Source organism: Anser brachyrhynchus, assembly GCF_964034855.1.
Source record: "Anser brachyrhynchus genome assembly, chromosome: 6".
Taxonomy (NCBI): domain Eukaryota; kingdom Metazoa; phylum Chordata; class Aves; order Anseriformes; family Anatidae; genus Anser; species Anser brachyrhynchus.
In genome coordinates this window covers 8,056,182-8,075,176 of record NC_137700.1, presented here as the reverse complement: position 1 = coordinate 8,075,176, position 18,995 = coordinate 8,056,182, and the positions used below count along the sequence as shown (strand labels likewise).

Sequence of the window (18,995 nt, the reverse complement as noted above, 5' to 3'; positions counted from 1 at the left end):
GTTTTTTTTAAAAAAGGTATGACAACAACTTAAAGACTGCTATCATTAAAAATTTGTCTTTTGAGACAATTCCATTACAAATTAACTTAACCTACAGTAAAAAAAAAAAAGACAAATTATTGTTAATTTTAACTGGATTTTTCTATTTTTCAATTCATGAGTGATCAAATTTTCACTACTTTCCAAAACAGAAAAAAAATAATGTACCTTTCCTATACTGTTGCTAGTTTGGTTTGTAGAAGAATGGGAATAGAAGACAGTCTTAGAATCACATCTAATTATCCTGTAATTAACAAGAATGCCTGCAACCAGATCATCATTATCAAGTAAATGATTTTTATCTACTGTACTCTAAACAAATAGCAATCTTAAGGGTCTGATTAGAAAACCAAGATGAAGTCTTTTTCAGTACAAACAAGTCCTGCTTCCAAAGAGAAACTTTCACCATCTTGTTTTAGAGCGACGTTAGTTCCTCAATGAGAAACTCAGCTTTACCAAAGGTATCTTCAGCAAGGGTCTTTTCATTTATTACTACCTAGTAAAAAACAGACCAACTTCATTCACAGAGCTCTTTCACCTACAGTTCCCTGTTTGCTGTTAGAGGAGGCAAAAAGGACCCAGTTTAAAATTCCAGTATTTCAGTATTTGCCTTGTAACACAACTCCCAAACTTTTTTTTAACAAAGTTTCTATTTGGGTGTGAAGTGAAAAATATAGCTAAGCTGCGCACATGTCAGTCAGTCGTGTCTCAAGGTCATTCTAAAAAATACAATTCAAGAACTGTTTGTATTCTATTGACATGTAATGAAATGGGTTTTCTGAAAAAAAATAAAAAAGCTGAAGTTACAAACAAGTACAAGAAGTGAAAACCCCTGATACATTAACAACGACATGTTCCATACTATTTACAAGCACATAATTACAAGCTCTTCCAGGTATGTAAGTGATCAAGCTTGATCAAGTTGATCAAGCTTAGTGTACCCTGGAAACGTCACAACTCCTTAGTCAGAGCTCTGTCTTTGCATAGGTAGAGTTTTCATATAGCTTCTTCCAAATGGAACTTAACTAAAATCTTTCCCTCATTTAAACTAGACCTTTAACTAAATGCACTAGGAAAAAAATATCAGGCTTGTAAAAAGCTCTAATTAAGTTGTCAGGCATGCTACCAAATTTATGGGCCCACTAGTACAGAGAGGTCCTTTTAAAGACAGCCATCATTACCTTAAGTTTCTGTAAGCAAACATTGTTTTTTTAAAAAATTTAACAGCAGTCAGATGATGCAATTTAGCTCAACAGTATCAACAATGTTTTATGTTCACACCCTGAGATAAGCTAAATTGGGTTCTACAGATACAACTCTAACCAGAAGCTAATAAAATCCTCAGCTGTTCAGTTTCTCTACCCAATGAGCCAACACACCACCTACCTTTTAGTAGCAATCTTTCACTAGGATTATTGAAACAATGGAACATTATAGCAAACATTTTTTAAAAAGGTAAATCTTCAGGGACAATTATGTTTTTTTAAATTTTACTATGTACTTTCCATACATTCAGCATTGTATGGGCAGATAATATAGCCCTTGACTTAAAGCAATACAAATACCTGCTAACACATCCTAGAGAATTGACAAGGTACCCAAAGTCAAACTAAACACATTAATGAAGGTGAAAAGGCTTAAAGTTGTATTTTTCACCTAAATCTGGCAGCAAAGTCTGCACCTGTGGTTCCCATCCTGTGAACACATGCTTTACAACCGCTGGATGTGCACTTGAGGTGACAAATAATGACCAGATCTCTATAGCCTAAACAGTTCAACTATAGTTGTTAAAAATTACCTATCTGCTAAAGAGCACTGCTCCTTCTACAGAGAGCAATGAAACAGATGCCATCTCCTAACAGCAGGGTATAGGAGTATTTCCAAAAGTTAGAGGTACTGAATTTCTCTGGAAAGTGGTTTTAAAGCATGAGCATAGGTTAAATAGAATTTGTCTGCTTTAACCTATATGACATTAAATCCTATGAAGTTATACTTAAATGCCTGTTACAAATTCCATAGGTAAAGGAATCGTTCCTGTTGAATGTCACATGTAAAATCTAGTAAACAAATTATACTGAAAGCTTTAATAAGCATCTCTTAGTAACGTTACTTTCACAAGATTAACATAGCTACAGTGAGCAATTCACCCACAAAGCATCTCCCCTTTTTTCTTTCCCCTACCACCCATAAAATCTCTTATTTCAGCAAGTATCTATATCCCAGAAAAATGGGGTGGGGAAAAAAAAGTTACTGAGTTAATTCAAATTAAAAGGACATGCAAAACACTATCTTTCTGATATTTCTTTCATGCAGATACTCTGAAAAAAAAACAAGGACTTCAAGACTGCTTTCCAGCTCTGTGAACAGAATTTGAAGTGGTTTTGGATATCAACAGCTTTCAATAGTGCCACAGACATTGCTAAAACTTTTCAGATTGTCTCCCCAGAAGAAGTGAGATTGAAAAAGCCTAACTCCCTGACAGAGGCCAACACTTCCCTGGCTCAGGTAATGCCAGACTGCTGCTGTGGTCTGAAAATCAGACTGGCACAGTGGAGTTCTGTTGTGACATAAATTAAGACCACCTCTCATATAAAGAGTCTAGGAAAGGCTTAAAGCTTTCCAAAATTGTCAAGATACTGAAGACTTCGGACCAAGTCCAGATTAAACCAAAATTCAACTTTGAAAGAAGAGTGATAGGGCTATGTTAATAACCCAAGGCAAAAACATCCACCCAACCCTCCAACACCGCTCATTTCTTCAAGCCAGTATTGCATGGCAGGAAGTTGTTCTGAATCTGCCAGTGGTAGGACTGCTATTATGTATTTATTCTCAAGTTTGTTTATAAAATGGCATGTACACAGTTTATATATTGTTTAAAGGAATATTTGAGAATTCCTACACAATCTTATACTGTTTCCATTTGCATTTTATTAATAGAAGTTACAAAAACAATCTGGCCAGCAGGACTCATTTTAACATTCTCTTATTTCATTGACAATAGACGTTGATTAAACTTGCAAGATCAAGCCCTTTATTCCGAACAAAGGTATTTACTCTTAAAAGAGTGGTTTTACAAGAGAGGATGGCGGACTGAGAGAAACAGAACAGCCTCTTTTCATACTCTCAAGTCAGAGCCCAGCTGGCCTTATGGTCCCATTGAAACGCTCATCTAGCTGAAGAGGTGAGAGACTCCAGAAGCGATCGATTGTTGCCAAGACACCAAGAGCTAACCTTAGGGGGCTAGAGATGGCTGCATGCCTTCTTCAACAAGGAAAAACAGAAATTTGACTGGTATGATCAACAGTGTCTGTCAAGTGCTTTGCAGTCCCGAAACACTCGTGTTCTTCCACCTCCCTGAAGTATTTGAAAAACTTAATTCTAGGACTTCTAAAATAACTAGGTTTGCTACTTCATCTCCCCTCACAGGCTGAGGATGCATGGGATTTGATTACTATTTCAGGAAGTACTGCAAACACAGTTGGACTTGGAGTAAAAGTGTGCTTGTCCATTTTTTAAGTGGACAACTATGCACACACACTGACAAACAGGAAGCTAGAAGAAAAGTCAGGTATGTAAGAAGAGTGTAGACAAGCTTCCCAGTTCCCAGGTTATTAGCAGAGCTATCACACTATCTGCAGGTCCCCTGTGAAACTGCTGGAGGACTGCTTATTGCTTTAAATAATTCAATGCTCCACAGAGGTATTTTGGCAGTAAAGAAATGCTCACAAAGCAGATGATGTTCCAGGAGATAGTTTAACTTGTCTGACAGGACTCAAATTTGCATATGTAAATTTGAGTGATAAAAATATCAGCTGCAAAACAAATAAATTATTGCGTTTATTAAAGCTTCGTAACAAAAGATTTGTGGCTGACAATACATATTCAAACTCTGCACCTGTTCTTTATTCAGTGATTAGAAATTTACTCCTGATCCGGTATTCCCTTTAAAAACACAGAATGACTACAGAAAAACAGTATTTTAAAAATGAAACAAAGAATAGTGAGCAGAGCACTTTGAAAGATGAAATCAACTTTCTGACTCATCACTTGAAAACTAGAGACACAAAGCAGCAGAAAGTGGAAGAAACTGAGCTCATCCTGAAGAATCTAACAGAACAACTACATTTTACAACTCTGGAAGAGCCACATCTCTATAAACTGATCTGAGAATGAGTAATCTCAACATTACCAGGAATATACAAACAGTAATTCAGTGATATGGTTATATAGATGGCAGCATAACAACTAGGCTTAAGTAAGATAACGGGCTTCCTGATAAGAGTGGTCCTGTTTTTTACTGATAAATTGAAATGAAATCTAAAAATTAAAGTACACATGCATAACTTTTCTTGTTGTTACAGAAATGGGTCATTTGCCCCCAAATTCATTACCAAAGAAAGAGAAAAAGAGTGCTGTAACAATATATCAAAAAAAGCACATTTATACAACAGCTAACTACATCACACTGACATTAACAATTGCTTCCAATTAAAGCCAACCAAAGATTACACTAAAAGACCAGAATATTTAATTGGTAGGAAAAAAAAACAAATACTAAAAACACATTCTGAAACACTGTTCACTGACACCACCACCACAACTTCATCTGTCCAGAACAATAAAATGACTGATAGAATAAATATTCTTTGAGAAAAAGCCAAAAATCCCTCAGAAGTCAGTGTAAACTTAGCATTACACAAGCACTTAGTCCTCTTTATAGGCATCATTCTGGAGACAGAACTGACCAAAAAAAAAAAGAGAGAGAGAAAAGAAATCAAGACTTACTTGTCAAGGAAGTCCTTGTCCACAACCGCACAGATATCAAGCAGAGGATTTCCCATGCCAAACAGGACATTTTCACTGTAAGAGAACCAATTATTTTAAAGTTACTTTAGTACAGTACCTTGAAGATTTACTTTTTTATTAGAGAGGAAAAAGTTTTTCTTTAATACAACCGAGGAACACAACGATAGGCATTTTGCCCAGTGTAGTAGCAACCATTTACCTGGCATACAGACCAAGAGTCAAATTTGAATGAACCACCTTACAACAATATTGTGATCTATATACAGACTACAAGAAGTCATGAGTATATAAAGCATGCAAAACCACATTCTGTCATTTTAAGAATTGCATTCAGGTTACAATACCAGATTTTAAGTATGGGGAGCATCAAACCAGTTTATAAAAATTTCACTGAGCAGACTCAGTTGCGGGGTTTACTCTGATACTGGCCAATAATTTACAATTTAAGTGCATTTTAATCAACTGAGATTAAGAGCCTATGGATTCTGCACTGTCAGCCATCTCAAAATGCAAAGCCTTCTACTGCTAAGAACATTCATTCTTGCTTTTTAATCAAATTTAAATTCATTACCATGACTTCCACCACATAAAAACAAGCCATCAGATACTGTCAACAACTGAATGAGCTGGCTTTTGTTATTTTATTTTTCAAAGGCTCATTCAGAAATCACATATTACATTTTCCTGACTAGCACATATTTGGGCAATAATGCACTAATACCAAAGGATTAGATACACAGCCTAATGTCAAGTAGGAGTGAATGCAGCCATTCTCCAAGGCTGCCTAGAACATTCAAAACCATCACATTCCTTGCTAAGCCAACACCTGATGCCTACAGCTGGCAGGGCAAGCACTTGCTGTACCTACCAAAGGTAGCATCAGTATCAACACCACCAAATAAGTCTCCCTCTTTACCGAGTTCCTATTAAGCATTAGCAGAGGAAGCAGATTCAAGGTCTTTCCATCTCCCAAATAGCGCTGCTGCAACTGCAGCCTTCACTAACTGAATGCTCAAAGCTGGATAACACTATTGGCTGAATCTCAAAGCCAGTGAGTTTCCAATTGTTTTGGCTCATTTAGAGCAGGAGAAATGCTTTACAGACACGACATCTGTCCACTAAATGATGGATTTCGTTAACTCCTACTCGGCAAGATAAGAAAACAGAACACAGAACAAGCAGAAGGGAGATGGTGTGGAACAACCTCCCAAACTGCATCCAACAGAGCTTGGAAACTCATTCACGTACTTCCTCTCACAGCTAACAAGAAAGGCCCTTAGCTGACAAATATCTGTCAAACTTTGAGATGCTTGCCAAAAATACACAGTCACACTTCTTCTTCTTTAGGATGCCATATTAGTCTCCGCTAAATGTTAAATTCTGAAGTCCAGAAATGAAGAATTGGTCAACATGATTAATACCCTTGATAGAGATGTAGCAAACCATGCCTGACATAGCTTATTTCTTGTTGTAGCTTTAAAGAGAGGCCTTCACAGCCCAGTTCACTGTATTGCCAAGTTCGTGTGGAAGACTGAGCCAGAAATACAGCTCACTCATAATTGAAGCAGGCAACATCTGCTTGGTAAAAAACCTGTAAGACTCCCTAAGTATTTTTGCTATTGTGAGAAGCATTTCTGTTAAATACTAGAATATATAAAGCAGATCAAAATAATGCTAAGTTATACACAGGTAGAAGAAAACAGGAGGGAAAGACAGATTCCAGTTAAGACGATATAAGGATAAAGGGGATTGCAGTCAGAGCCCCTAGACAGGACACTCTTTCCATTTTAAAAACTAAGTATTTCATCAGTAGTATCATAGGACCAGTTCTATCCTGGTCTATCCAGGACAGTCCTGTTCTATCCTCAAGTTCTCCTCCTCCCACTGTTTTTTACAATCATCCCCTCTCAAGTACACTAGAGGCTGTGTAGTAAGGTGCTATCTGGGATGGAAAGTTTCAAGAGACGAGAGGTGTGGAAGATGTAACACAACTTATTTTTGCAAATAAGCTGAAGACACGAACAAATATATACTAATAGCTAGCCTTGTATCTTCAATTAACAGACATTTCTACATTTTCAGTTACTTCAGCTAGATGTTTGAATTAAGGAAGTCCCGAGATACTAGGACTCCCATGCTTAAAACTGTATGCTATCATTCCATTTGCAAACAGAAAAGGGGAAAAAATTTAAAAAGAATCTCACACACTATTTGTACTGGAGACTGTAGTCATGTCACATAGAGTACGGTAAAAACACCTTCTTGGATTAAGTAGAAAGAGTCTAAACAACCTCTTAAATAAAAGTCACAGATTTAAAAAATTCAACAAGGTAAAACTGACAACATTGTGATTAGCATTTTCTAACACTAGATTTGTAAACCACAATATGAAGACTCCAGTGTTTCTACTGTTTAAGACCTTGCAGTGTAAACCCTTAGCACATTCAATGTGATTAACCGAACGCTACATTTCAGTAGTGTGCAAGTTACACTTCAGCACACTGCAAATCACCCTTCCCTGCTTGAAGGGCTGCAAATTAGCTGCTCTGTTACACTGCTGTTTCTTTTGTGGCATCAGATGAGGTAGGCAGTTACTCAGCTGTAACGCACCCCTCTGTACCGACAGTAAGAAAAGAATATGTCACACATACAATAGCTGACTTTATAGAGCAAAAACACATACATAAACATAAATTTAGGATCCTGTAGGACACTAAGTTTATGAATCACCAAAGCAAGCATCGGAGATGCTGGAACGTTACATTCTCACCGAGTTTAATGCTTTCAGCACTACATGTGAACCCTACTGGCCTTGTGTTTGCTCCTCAGTCACACTAGACACCTGGACTGATTAAAGCTTCACAGATTATTTGCAACCAACAAGATATCAGATAGTGAGGAAGCAGCAATAGATTGCTCAAATGTTAGATTTCACAATACGCTGGTTATTTGAGTAATACACCTCTGCACCAGACGTGGAACAAACGCTTATGCACACCGCAGCCTCCTTGACTCCATCCAGTCCCGTCTCTTGCACGCAAGTGATGGTATCTACTCATTCCAGAAGGATGTTCCTGTCTAATTTGACTAACCTATTGCAAAACAGCATTTATCTCTTCAAGAAACAAGTGACAAGCCCTCCACCTGCAAAAATTAATGACATACATCTGACTATATCAGTGCCAATGTGTGGGTGTGTATATATATATATATATGCATATGCAATAGGCATATGCATACAGTACATATACAAAAATAAGATGTTGATACAAATCTAAGACTTGTTCGGACACAGAAATATGCCATCTGCATCGTAGACAAAACTACAGAAACAACGCCAGCTTGCTTGACGGAAAGCTTAGATGCATTAGAAGGCTTAGAATGCATTTGCATTCTAAACGCTTGGCAAGAAGTAATGTATTTTAATGAGTTTGTCATTTACCACTGGACTTGATGAAGAGGTAGTTTTAATTATAAGTTCCATGTAATCCATTAAATGTATCTTCACCTCCTAATTACGGCATTTTGTGAGGAGATCACCATTAATTTTTCACAAATAGACAAAGCCTATCACATAGTACTCTCTCCTCATCACAATTTGCAGAAATAATGGAGCGCAACTAAACTGGTGTAACATAAAAACAAAACAACCTAAACAAACAAAAAAAGCCATCAGTACTGAGCTATCCTTCAACCATTTTGAAAGAGATCAACAACACTAACCATAACTGAGTGATCTGAAAAGCTGTGTCTGAAATCCTAGTCATATACTAATAATCACTATGCTGTTGCAGGCATCTTTAAAAATAAAGTTCTGCCTCTAGCTGGCTGCTGAACACTGGCAGTACTGTGTCTAAGTATCTTCCAATTCTGTTATCACCTGAAAACTACTGTGCACTTCATTGGAACAGCAGCATCAAAACGTCAGCAAAAGCACTGGGCACTGGTACACAGATAGAGAAATCGTTTGAGCACTTGGCTACAGAATTGTCTTGCTTAAAAACAAAATCCCATTACCTCTTAAAAAGCATTTCACATTTTTTTCTTGTTAATTGCCGCAAAGATATTCTCGTCTACATAATAGTAACAAATAGCAATGGGAGCTAAGTTGATTTTTTTATTGGTCTTTTTTATTTGGTCTGTAACAACCTCATCCTGCCATGCAGCTGTAACGTACACAGAAATAAATTCTTATGCTGACTCACTTTACAGTCAAAAAGCCATAATAAAACACAATTGGGAAACTTGGGTGTCCCAGTTGCATGACAAAACCTCAATGCACGACAGCCTGCTGTATGCCCAGTCTTCCATTTAAAAATGTAAGACACCATTTTGTAAAACCCGAAATTTTAGGTATACCTGTAGGGCATGATCGTACCTTAAGTAAGGCCAAACAAGATGCATTCTAAGCATACGTACTTCAGTCGCAAAGGAACATAGTCAAACCTTACATAACACAAGGTCTGAATTTGTCAAAGATCCCTTACACAGGTAGATGAAACCAAGCAGCAACAGCACCACATCAACTGCATTTGAATAGCTAGAAGCTTTTGACTGACAGCATTCTTCCCTCATCGTGCTTCCCTACGCAACATAATTATAAGTGAGTTATACCGTGTTTGCTGCTGGCCCTCTGACACTAAAACCACTTCAGAGCTGTTACTGTGTTACTGTGAGACAATTTCCCCCACATCACCAGCCAGCCACCTCAGCGTACAGAGCCCAAACATGCCAGTGGCCTGCCCGACCGCTCTCGTGCTGTCCTGTTTAGGTCTTAAGTAAAGGCAGTACATGGTAAAGGAGCTGCCCACCTATATGCTGACTTACTGGAGCATCTTCAGTGAAGATGGCATCCGTCATGAAACTTTTGTGGTCTTCCATAGCGATACACTGACAGGTTCTCACAAACCAAGCCTAAAGCCTTGGCCTTACGGAGGCAGAGCTGTCACAGCGACACGAAGCCGTTCCAGCAGCAGGGAGCCCCTCATGCAGCCCAGCAGGTGAGCGCGCCCGCAGCACCCACCAGTTCCCAGCCCCGCGGAGCTGTGAGGCTGGGCAGGGACCAGGCGGGCCGTCCCCAGCGATAATGGGCTGGGGGCTGCGGGATGGGGGCACCTGCGTGAGGAGGCTCCCGCCTCGCGACACCTGCCTGCTCGGAGTTTTCGGTAGGACTTGCCACGGCCGCTCATCTCAGCGCACCTCCAGGCACGGATCTCACAGACACCTCGCCCCGACGATCTGACAGAACCGCAGCCCCGGCGGCCGGCCGGCAGCACCGCGCCTCGCCGCGCCCCCGCCGCTCGGCACCTGGAGCTCCCGGTCACCGGGCAGCGGCCGGCGGCACGGGGCGCACCGAGCCGGGGCTGCGGGCGGCAACAGCCGGGTGGTGAGGCCGGCGCTCTCCCACCTCTGCGGGGAGCTCGGCGTGCCCGGGGACCGTCGCCTATTGGGCTGGCCCCGGGCGCAGCACAGCCCGGAGCGGAGCGGGGCTCCCCCGCACGCGTGGGGGCAGAGGGAAACCGCGGGCGGAGGGAGGTACACGGCGCCCGCCCCGCCGCCCCCTTCCTTCCCCGGGGAGCCGCGCCGGGGCTCGCGGCGTTACCTGAGGGTCGGCATGGCGCCCCGCGGCGTCGCCTCCCCGCCCGCTGGCTCGGCCGTGACTGAGCCGCCGGCCACGGCCCGCCCGAGCCACTTGCGCGCCGCCGCCCCGCCCCGCCCGCCCGCGCGCTCCGCCATTGGCCGGGCGGCGGCCGGGGGCGGTCCCGCGGCGGCGGAGGGCAGCGGGGAGCCCAGCGGTGCGGGCGGCCGCCGGCCTCGCGCCCCGGCTCGGACGCGCGCGGTAGCGGGCGGCGGCGTGGCCCGCCTGGCGCCCCGGGCTCCCCGGCCGCCATCTTTGATGCGGGCAACGAGCAGCGCCTCTCCCGGCCCTCGTGGGGCCGTCGCCTCCGTGCCCTGCCCGAGGCGGGAGTCACGGCCCCCCGCGATAAGTTAGGGAAACGAGCTGGAGGCAGCACTCAGGTGCCGGGCCCCAGTTCTAGTGCCCGCAGTAAAGATGGCCAGCGCGGCCCCAGGCACTGTCAGGGCACCGTGACAACGGCTGTGCTCCTGTGGGGACCCCACCACCCCTCAGGTTCCCCCCACTGTGGCCACCCCACAGCCCCCCTGCCCTCCCCAATCTCACCATCCCGGGCACCTGCCCACTGCCCCAGTGTTGTTCCAGGACAAGCCGTCTGCCCCAGCAGAGCAAAGCCCCCCACATGCCATTTTCACACACCGTACAAGGATGCATTTTCACGCCTTTTATTTGCACGTGCTGGGTACGACCTTAGTGAGGCCTCAGGCGACCTTCTCGAAGCCTTCCTCCTCAGCTGTCACTGACACAGCACCCGCAGGTCTCTGCCAGGCCAGGTGCTGGAGCACGGCCGGCCAGCCACGCAGGTGCAGGGTCTCCTCATCTCCAGATGTGAGGTTATTGTACTCACAGGTTGCCACAGCACCTGGCAGCCACCTGCCACATGCAGCTACCAGGCGTGGCTCTGTCTTCCCAACCTGCCTGAGGCCAAGCAGAGATGCTGATGAGATGCGGGCCTGGTTGCCATCGTCCGAGCCCTTCACCTTCTAACCTCATCCCGAAGCGTGTGACATCCAAAGAGAGCTGCCAGGCCACGGATGGAAAGCATCGGCAAAGCCAGGTTGGTGTTTTTCTCTCTTCCTGTCTTCCTGCCCACTTGCTCTTCATTTGGCTGCCAGATTACTGCTACCCCATGCAGATTTGGCACTTGTTTTATTAACTTACCAGCACCAGAAGCACTGATTCATGAAACTCATGTCAGAAAGGGTTGTTTTTGCCAAAAGAAAATCCCACGTTGTTCTGCTAAGTAAGGCTATATTACCTCTAATTAAATACGTAAACTTCTAAATGATGTGTTTATTATTAGCCTTAGCCTCTTCATCTACAAAATGGGAATATTGTACTCAGAAAAATTAAAGCCTGACAATTCAAGAATTTGCTGATTTTCAGGTGTGTCATAAGAGGTCAAAATTTCAGATGTTCATGATGCTTAAGGACCTATGGCATCATTAGAAGATAACAGGAATATTTATGTTTAATACCTGAGGTTGGACAGATTTCCTTGGATTTCCCAACTGGACACTCAAAATGAATTATCACTCACAAAATTCTGGTTATTAAAGTTGGTCAGGGGTCTTAAAAAGTCAAATTAAGGGGAGTGGCAAACATCCCATCACTTAAGCAAAAGCTTGCAACACACAATACAACAGGTGCCCAAATCCTGAAATAGGACTTTAAATACTGTATTTGGACACACAATGGCTGTAACCTCCGATCCGTTCTGAACGATTAATTACTCTTATTTTAACAATTTTAGTGCCTAACGGCCAAACCTCTGTTTTGTAACTGAAAATGAGGGGGTGGAGGGAAATCCTGTCATGTAGACAAATATAACAATAGCAGTAACAAAGCTTGTGTCTTGTTAGTCCTATCGCAACATTTTCAGTAATAAATACATGTTAAAAAAATCAAGAAGTAGCATCCCTCACAAATAATTACCTGGCTTTAACAAGCACATAAGAAAGAATATATACGGGAAAATAGATGTAATACATTACCTATATTTGTAGTAATGTCTACCATATAACAACTGCATATTATGAATATTAAGCTACAGAGTCCAAATGAGGTACCATCAAATGTTTCTAACTTTTTACCAATTCAGCAAGATGCTATGAGAAGGCTGTTTTTCTAGAAAATTAAACAACCTTTTGTGAATTAGCACAACAGCACTTGTCAATAGCACTTTATAAACTTACAACTATTCCTAAGTGTACGAACAATCATCTTGCTTGTACTAACACATACCTGCAGAATCTACTGTTACTGATGTCTTTGAGGCATCACCTACCACTACTGGGGTTTTTGGTTGTCTGCCAGGTAACTTCTAGATGTCTTGACACACAGCTGGAGCAAGAGCAATCAGGGAATCTCTAGTAAAACAGTCATTTATCAATTACAATCATTCACAGATTAACTTTGTGAAGCTTGTGCCACAAGTTCGACTTGTAGTCACACCAGTTGTGTGCTAGGCAGCCAGTTTGAACTTGCTCAGCCCATCCAGCTCCTTCCAAACTTGCTCGGCTTGCATGGAGCGGCTGACCCATGCCTTTGCACGTGTTTTGGCTTCAGAAATCCCAGCAAAAATACAGAATTCACAGCTTTTCATCTAAAAACATATAGCACCTGATAGGGTCTAGCCACAATTTCTCCTGACTGCTTCTGTCATTATACAGTAAGGAATAGATCTTCAGGGCCATCTCAGTTCCTGTACGTATGATGAACTATCGCACCTCAGGTGATTCCACTAGAATGTTTACTCTTCCAGCACAGCAATGAATTAAAAGTAAACTGTACCCCTACCTGATACACCAACAGACAAGTACGTGAGAACTTGCAAAACAGCACTTTATTGAAGCAACCCGTGAAACTACACATTTTATACATGTATAAGTTGTCTAATCAAGATACAGGCAAACTAGGCCTTAGCTTTGAACTGTATTATGCTCCATAACACAATATTCAGTATAAATTGTCTACATTACAATACAACCAAAAAGTTCTCCATCAACCTTCATATTTCATGCAATTTCTTCTAAGTACTAAACTAAGGTTAGTTTTAGGTAAGCTGTCCATGCTTCTACCTCTACAAGACAGAAGGTTGTTGATCGTTTACGTAATAGCCTCAGCAGACATTATAAAATGGGACTAGCAAGAACAAAGTCCATTAACTCTCTTTTGGTAAGAGCATTTTACACATCTTATATGCGTTTTCTACAAAAATGATTGTTTTGAAACTATTTCTGCAGAGAAAAAAATATATTTTACAATAAAAAAATAACATTTTTAGCTTTTATGGATCTCCTAGCAAACTATTAGAAATATTTTAAATTTAAAATCCTATAGCACAATCAATTGCTTTTAGACCAGCTTCACAGACAATACAGCTGTAAAAGCAAAAGAAAATCTGTAAATTCTAATCTAAAAGAAAATCTGTAAGCCTGTTGCCTACTTATATTACAGCTATTCTTCTTTCCTCTATCTTATTCAAGTCAAACAGCCTAATCCTTTAGTTCCAACTGCTTTGTAACACTGAATGTACAATAAAAAATAAATAAATATCTTTCACTGGAAATGCAATCCAAAGGTAGCATAAAGACAGCAAGTTGCCTTATGTTACCATATCCTTCAGGCATGGTACAGCTTTGACTGCGGTCAATCATTAAAGAAATTATTACAGTTCAAAATGGGGAAAAAAAAAAAAAACTTCCCTTCACTTAACTCTGAGTAATACTCAGACTTGCCTCCTTCACGCAAAATGCTTATTTATTGTATAAATAACATTAGTATGTAAATTGAAATGAGTTAAGAAGCGAGTTCTGTACATACAAGATGAAAATCCTTGAGAAAACCTAGTGTTCACGTTATATCTTTGAGTTCAATTTACTTCTTTCAAGAAGATAAGGTTTTCTGACACATTGCCAGCAAACACTAATTAATGACCTTCAGATAGCAACACATTCCCTGCTTCTGAAACTGGTTTTGTGAAATACTCATGTACTTTGCCTGTGTAAGTAACTATTCCAATTCAATATCACAACCTTGAGTCACAAGCCAGAGCTTTGGTTCAAACATTTCCACTTCAAACAGACGTCAGCGACAGTAGAGGAAGCCAAGGTCTTGTTCTGCATAAAGTCCATTTTACACTATTACAATCGACACTATATTCAATTACTTCTCTGTCTCCTTTCCAGACATCTTCCATGTCTGTTTACAAGTAACATTAGTAGATCCAATTAGATGAGTAATTCTACACAAGCTGTTTCATTTGCTGAAAGAGAAGGAACTCTCAAAATCGGAAAAATTCACAGGAACTTCATGACTCATTATTAAATAGTCATATTTGCACTGGTTCCCCTCCCACATGTAATCATGCATGTAAGCACCTCTCAGGACAAGACTGGTCCTGCTGTCTTCAGTGAGGCAACACACTAAGTCGGAGGCATACGTTTTTGGAGGCTATTACGAAAGCCTAACTACCCCTGCTCATCAAAATGACCCTTCTGCCTGATGGGCTGCAGGTAACGTCAGCGAAAGAAGGACTAGACCCCTGCTGTGCTCGTGGTTCAGAGTACATATAGCCTTCCCGTGGCCTCCTCTTTCCTCAAGTCACACACTCCTTCCCAATAAAGCACAGGATTTCTTTAATTAAAAGAATGGAAACACCCTAACAAGCTTCTCCAACAGAAGAATGCAAAAGTGTAGAAACTGTATCCCATGACACATGCTTTGAGAAATCCTGCATGATTACATCAACAACTGGGGAAGACACGTGGCAATCCACACAGCGATCTGAGTTACAGATCAGCACAATGGAAGCAAGATCCTGAACCATTACAGTGAGATAGTCTCCATGCTGCAGGTCAGTCAGTTTTCGGATGTGTTTCTGTCAACACGACTTTGAAGGGAAGATTGCTGCTGCTACGTCTTAAATGAAGCAAAATTAGAAAAATACGTCCCAAGTGTCATCAAAAGGTTTTGTTTGTCTACTTTCTAAAGGGGTCTAAATATTCATTTGAAGAAAAAGAAAAATCCTTTGGTTTTATTCGTCTGGAAGCACACACAGCAAGGTGCTAGAGTCAGATCTTTCTTTGTACCAAGAGCCTATCAAGAGTACCAACGGAGGGAAAGTGACCTGCATTTCCATATCTGGGTAATTGAAAAGTGAAGAAATTACAAAGCAACGAAGACAGAAACTAAAAGGAATATAAATGGAGAGTGAGGTGGAAAAAAAAAAAAAGCCAGAGATAATGAGAGAGAAAAATGGTTTACTAAATTATAACTGAAAGCTTTGTCACAGCTAATTTAAAATACTCAGAATCTTCTTTCATTTTTAGAAAGCTGATGAAAGAATAAGCTAAATTTAAACCCAGCTTATTAAGAAAATTAAAAATGCATGAAATTAGCAACATTTCTACATTTACTACTATCAAGCTGTCTAAAATTTACTGGAACGGCAATGACAAAGGACTGCTTTTGACAACAGTTACCCACAGAGTGTTTGATAATTTATTCTGAAAAGCAATAGATGTCTAATAGTAACAGAAAAAGAGGAATATTGTACTTTGTACTTCTGCTCAAATTTGTCAGATTCAATGCTTACATTGTCTTCATGTAGATAAATTGACTTGTCCAAACAGCCAGCTACGTCATGACTATTTAATCAATACAGCAGCTGCAGAACTGCCAGAAGGCCATCACATAACAGAGGGGACTTTACCATGGAGGATTTCACAACTGTTCATTTTTCTCTTCTGCAAGCATGCAGATTTCTATACAGAAATACACATATCAGCTCAAACGTTTCTACAGAGAATGTTCAAATTCTTCCATGACTGTGACGGTCCATTAACAGAAGAAGCCTGGTTGTAGTTTTCACAGACTTCCAAGATAAAACCAAACCAAATATAAAAGGACACAAATCCTTAGTAATTCTCCTTTATAGTAATAACTCATGTTTCTAGTAAGTTGATACTACTGCTCAGTGACAAACTGCTTGCAATTCTGCAAGCCTATTTTCTGTTCAACCAGTACAGTTGACACGCACAGTGATATTTTATTTCACACAGCAGAGATGTGGTCAGAAGTCTGAACCACGTAACACGCATTAATGGCCTTGCCTAAAGCCCGTTGGTTTTAGCAGGGATTTGCACCCATCAATAAAGACAATACAAAACCTGACACCCTGCAGATTAATGTCAGCACAATGCCCTGGTTGTGCTGGAAACGCTCGTTTGGGTCTTGAGCTCTGTGCTATGCTTGCTGGGTGGCAAAAGCCAACCATCCTACATTACCTTCAAAGAACTTCAGCTGAACCAGGTGAGCTCGGCCTACCATACGGGGCAGCTGTTTTTGTTTTACTTTGCCTGAAAGGACCAAAAGGCACTGAAAGGCCGTATCCATGAAACCTCCCTGATGCCACTTTAAGAGAGAAAGTGACAAATTAAAGATATAAGGGAGGGAAATGTTTATTGCTGATGACAATGAGTGAAATTTAACTTTTTAATGCCATTTTTGATATTAAAATAGATTTTGCAGTAGCCAGAGGAAAGATACGGGTTCATAAGATGGTAGAACAGTAAGGTGCGAGACCATCCTTGTTCGGTCCTTTGCACATGATCTTCTGAAGAGACTGTAGAGTCTAAAATGTAGGTGTTGAGAACAACAAATTCTCATCTAATTCTCTGTATAACAAATACGAAGTTGTTATCCCCCAATATTTTCAAGTGATTTTTTTTGTACTGCTTTTCTGATCTATAGGCTAACTGCTTTCAGCGCTACCAAGCATATGTAGCAGGGCTTCCACTAACAACCCAGCCTCATTACAAACACAGCAGAGTCAAGGGACCTCTGCCATTCAGACTGGTACCTTCTGTACTGGCTCTCAACAGGGGACAAGGTCCCACAGCAGTATGCAGCCAAACACGTTCTTGCAGCTATACCCAAACAAGAGCAGAGGTCTGCTAAATCTAGTTTGCCCACCTTACCCACTGATGAGTCCAGTCTGGGGCCTACAACACTCATCAACACTGTTTAATCACCAGCTGATTATGGCATTGCTCTTCTTATCAGATAGCACTGTAGTCTAGCTAACACTTCATACTGAACTAACCTGAAACAGATTTCAGAGTACTGAAGTTCTAAGAGCGTTATTTTTTTTTGACCCATTGTGCACCTTGCAAAATTGTTATTTTTGTTTAATAGGTTGCTACAGAAGTATGTTACCATGGCTTTCCATTCCATTTTAAGCATCCTTTACATTTTTAACTCAATACTTCAACAACGTTCTCAAATTTTTGTATTTTTATGTTTGGGCTTGAGGCAGGTAAAACGCAGTTTCCTCTAATAAGGTTTATAAGCAGAAACATTGCAGTTCCCAGCTTCTTGTTCCTCCTTGCTTTGAAGCCCACAGAAATAGCTAATGCTTTTTAATTACAACTTTACATTGCTGCATGCCATTTATTTTCTTTCAGAGCTCAGTTACATTTTCCTCTTCCATTATCTGCAACTGAGCTTGTTAACTATTATTAGACTTGAAAAGTCACTCAGCTGCCAGAGGAGCAAGTACCCTGACTTTGACAAATTTAATAGAATTAGTTCTTTGGGTACGGACATCAGCACAGAAAGGGATTGTTCTCATCTCAGTCCTGAAAAACATCTCTTTATGCTATATTTGAGCAAGTTATTAGTTACCATCAGGGCAATTTTTGGCGATTCAAGCCCTATGTCATTAATCTTCTTTGTATCCTGAACACTCGAAAGGAGATCAGATATCAGACAATTCTATCCGTGTCTAAATAATCCCGAGAAAACACACCAGAAACTGCACCAACAGAAGCTCCACTGTACCTCTCTGACCATGTTTCCTGCATTGAAAAACCTTACGTTTTTGTTAGGGCACTAAAAAAAATAAATAAACGAGCTGCTTCTGTGCAGGCCATCAGTCAGAAGAGCTCAGTCAGTGCAACCGCTGAGACAGCAGCGAGGAAGCGGAGCAAACGGCAGACACCTCGTTCCGGGCTGCCTCACTGTGAAAGCGCCCCCAGCGCTCCACGTGTCCTGCAGGAAACGTGCCCGGGGGCCGCGGGCGGCCAGCCCCGCGCCCCGAGGAGGCACAGACTGCCGGGGCCGGCCGCCGGAGCTCCCGAGGGCACCCATGCGGCGGCGGAGCTCGCTGGAGGGGCCCCGCGGTGCCCGAGACCCGCCGCCGCCCGGCCAAGCCGCGGGGAGCCCCGGGGCCACTCGACCCGACCCGACCCGGTGCCGCCGGGCCCCGGCCGCCCGCTGCCCGAGCCCGCCGTGCCCCCGCCCGATACCTGAGCTGCTTCGGCTCCAGCTTCAGCTTCTTGGCTTGCGGCTCCCCCGCTGCCATCTTCGCGGCTCGCTCGGCTCGGCCCGGCCCCGCCGAGCGAGGGGGGCGGAGGCGCGGGGAGAAGGCGCTCCGCCCGCCGCCCGGCCCCGCGCCCGGCGAGCCGCCGCCGCTCCGCCCGCCAGCTCCGAGCGCACGGGGGCGGCCCCG

The 18,995-nt window shown here is 42.1% G+C and overlaps 1 protein-coding gene across 3 annotated transcripts in view; it reads right to left on the bottom strand.

The window, feature by feature from the left end:
* ADK (adenosine kinase) overlaps positions 1-18,977 on the bottom strand; it is a 293,154-nt gene extending 274,177 nt beyond the window's left edge. For 2 of the 3 annotated variants that reach the window (XM_080598115.1, XM_080598117.1), the window contains exons 1-2: positions 10,448-10,596; positions 4,825-4,899 (exon numbers count right to left, since the gene is read on the bottom strand). In XM_080598115.1, the coding sequence (XP_080454241.1) occupies positions 4,825-4,899; positions 10,448-10,581 (209 nt within the window). In that variant the 5' untranslated portion in view covers positions 10,582-10,596. Of the gene's footprint in view, positions 1-4,824; positions 4,900-10,447; positions 10,597-18,792 lie in introns of those variants that run through there. The other variant, XM_080598116.1, reaches the window with a different exon arrangement.
* Between the last annotated feature and the right edge of the window lie 18 nt (positions 18,978-18,995).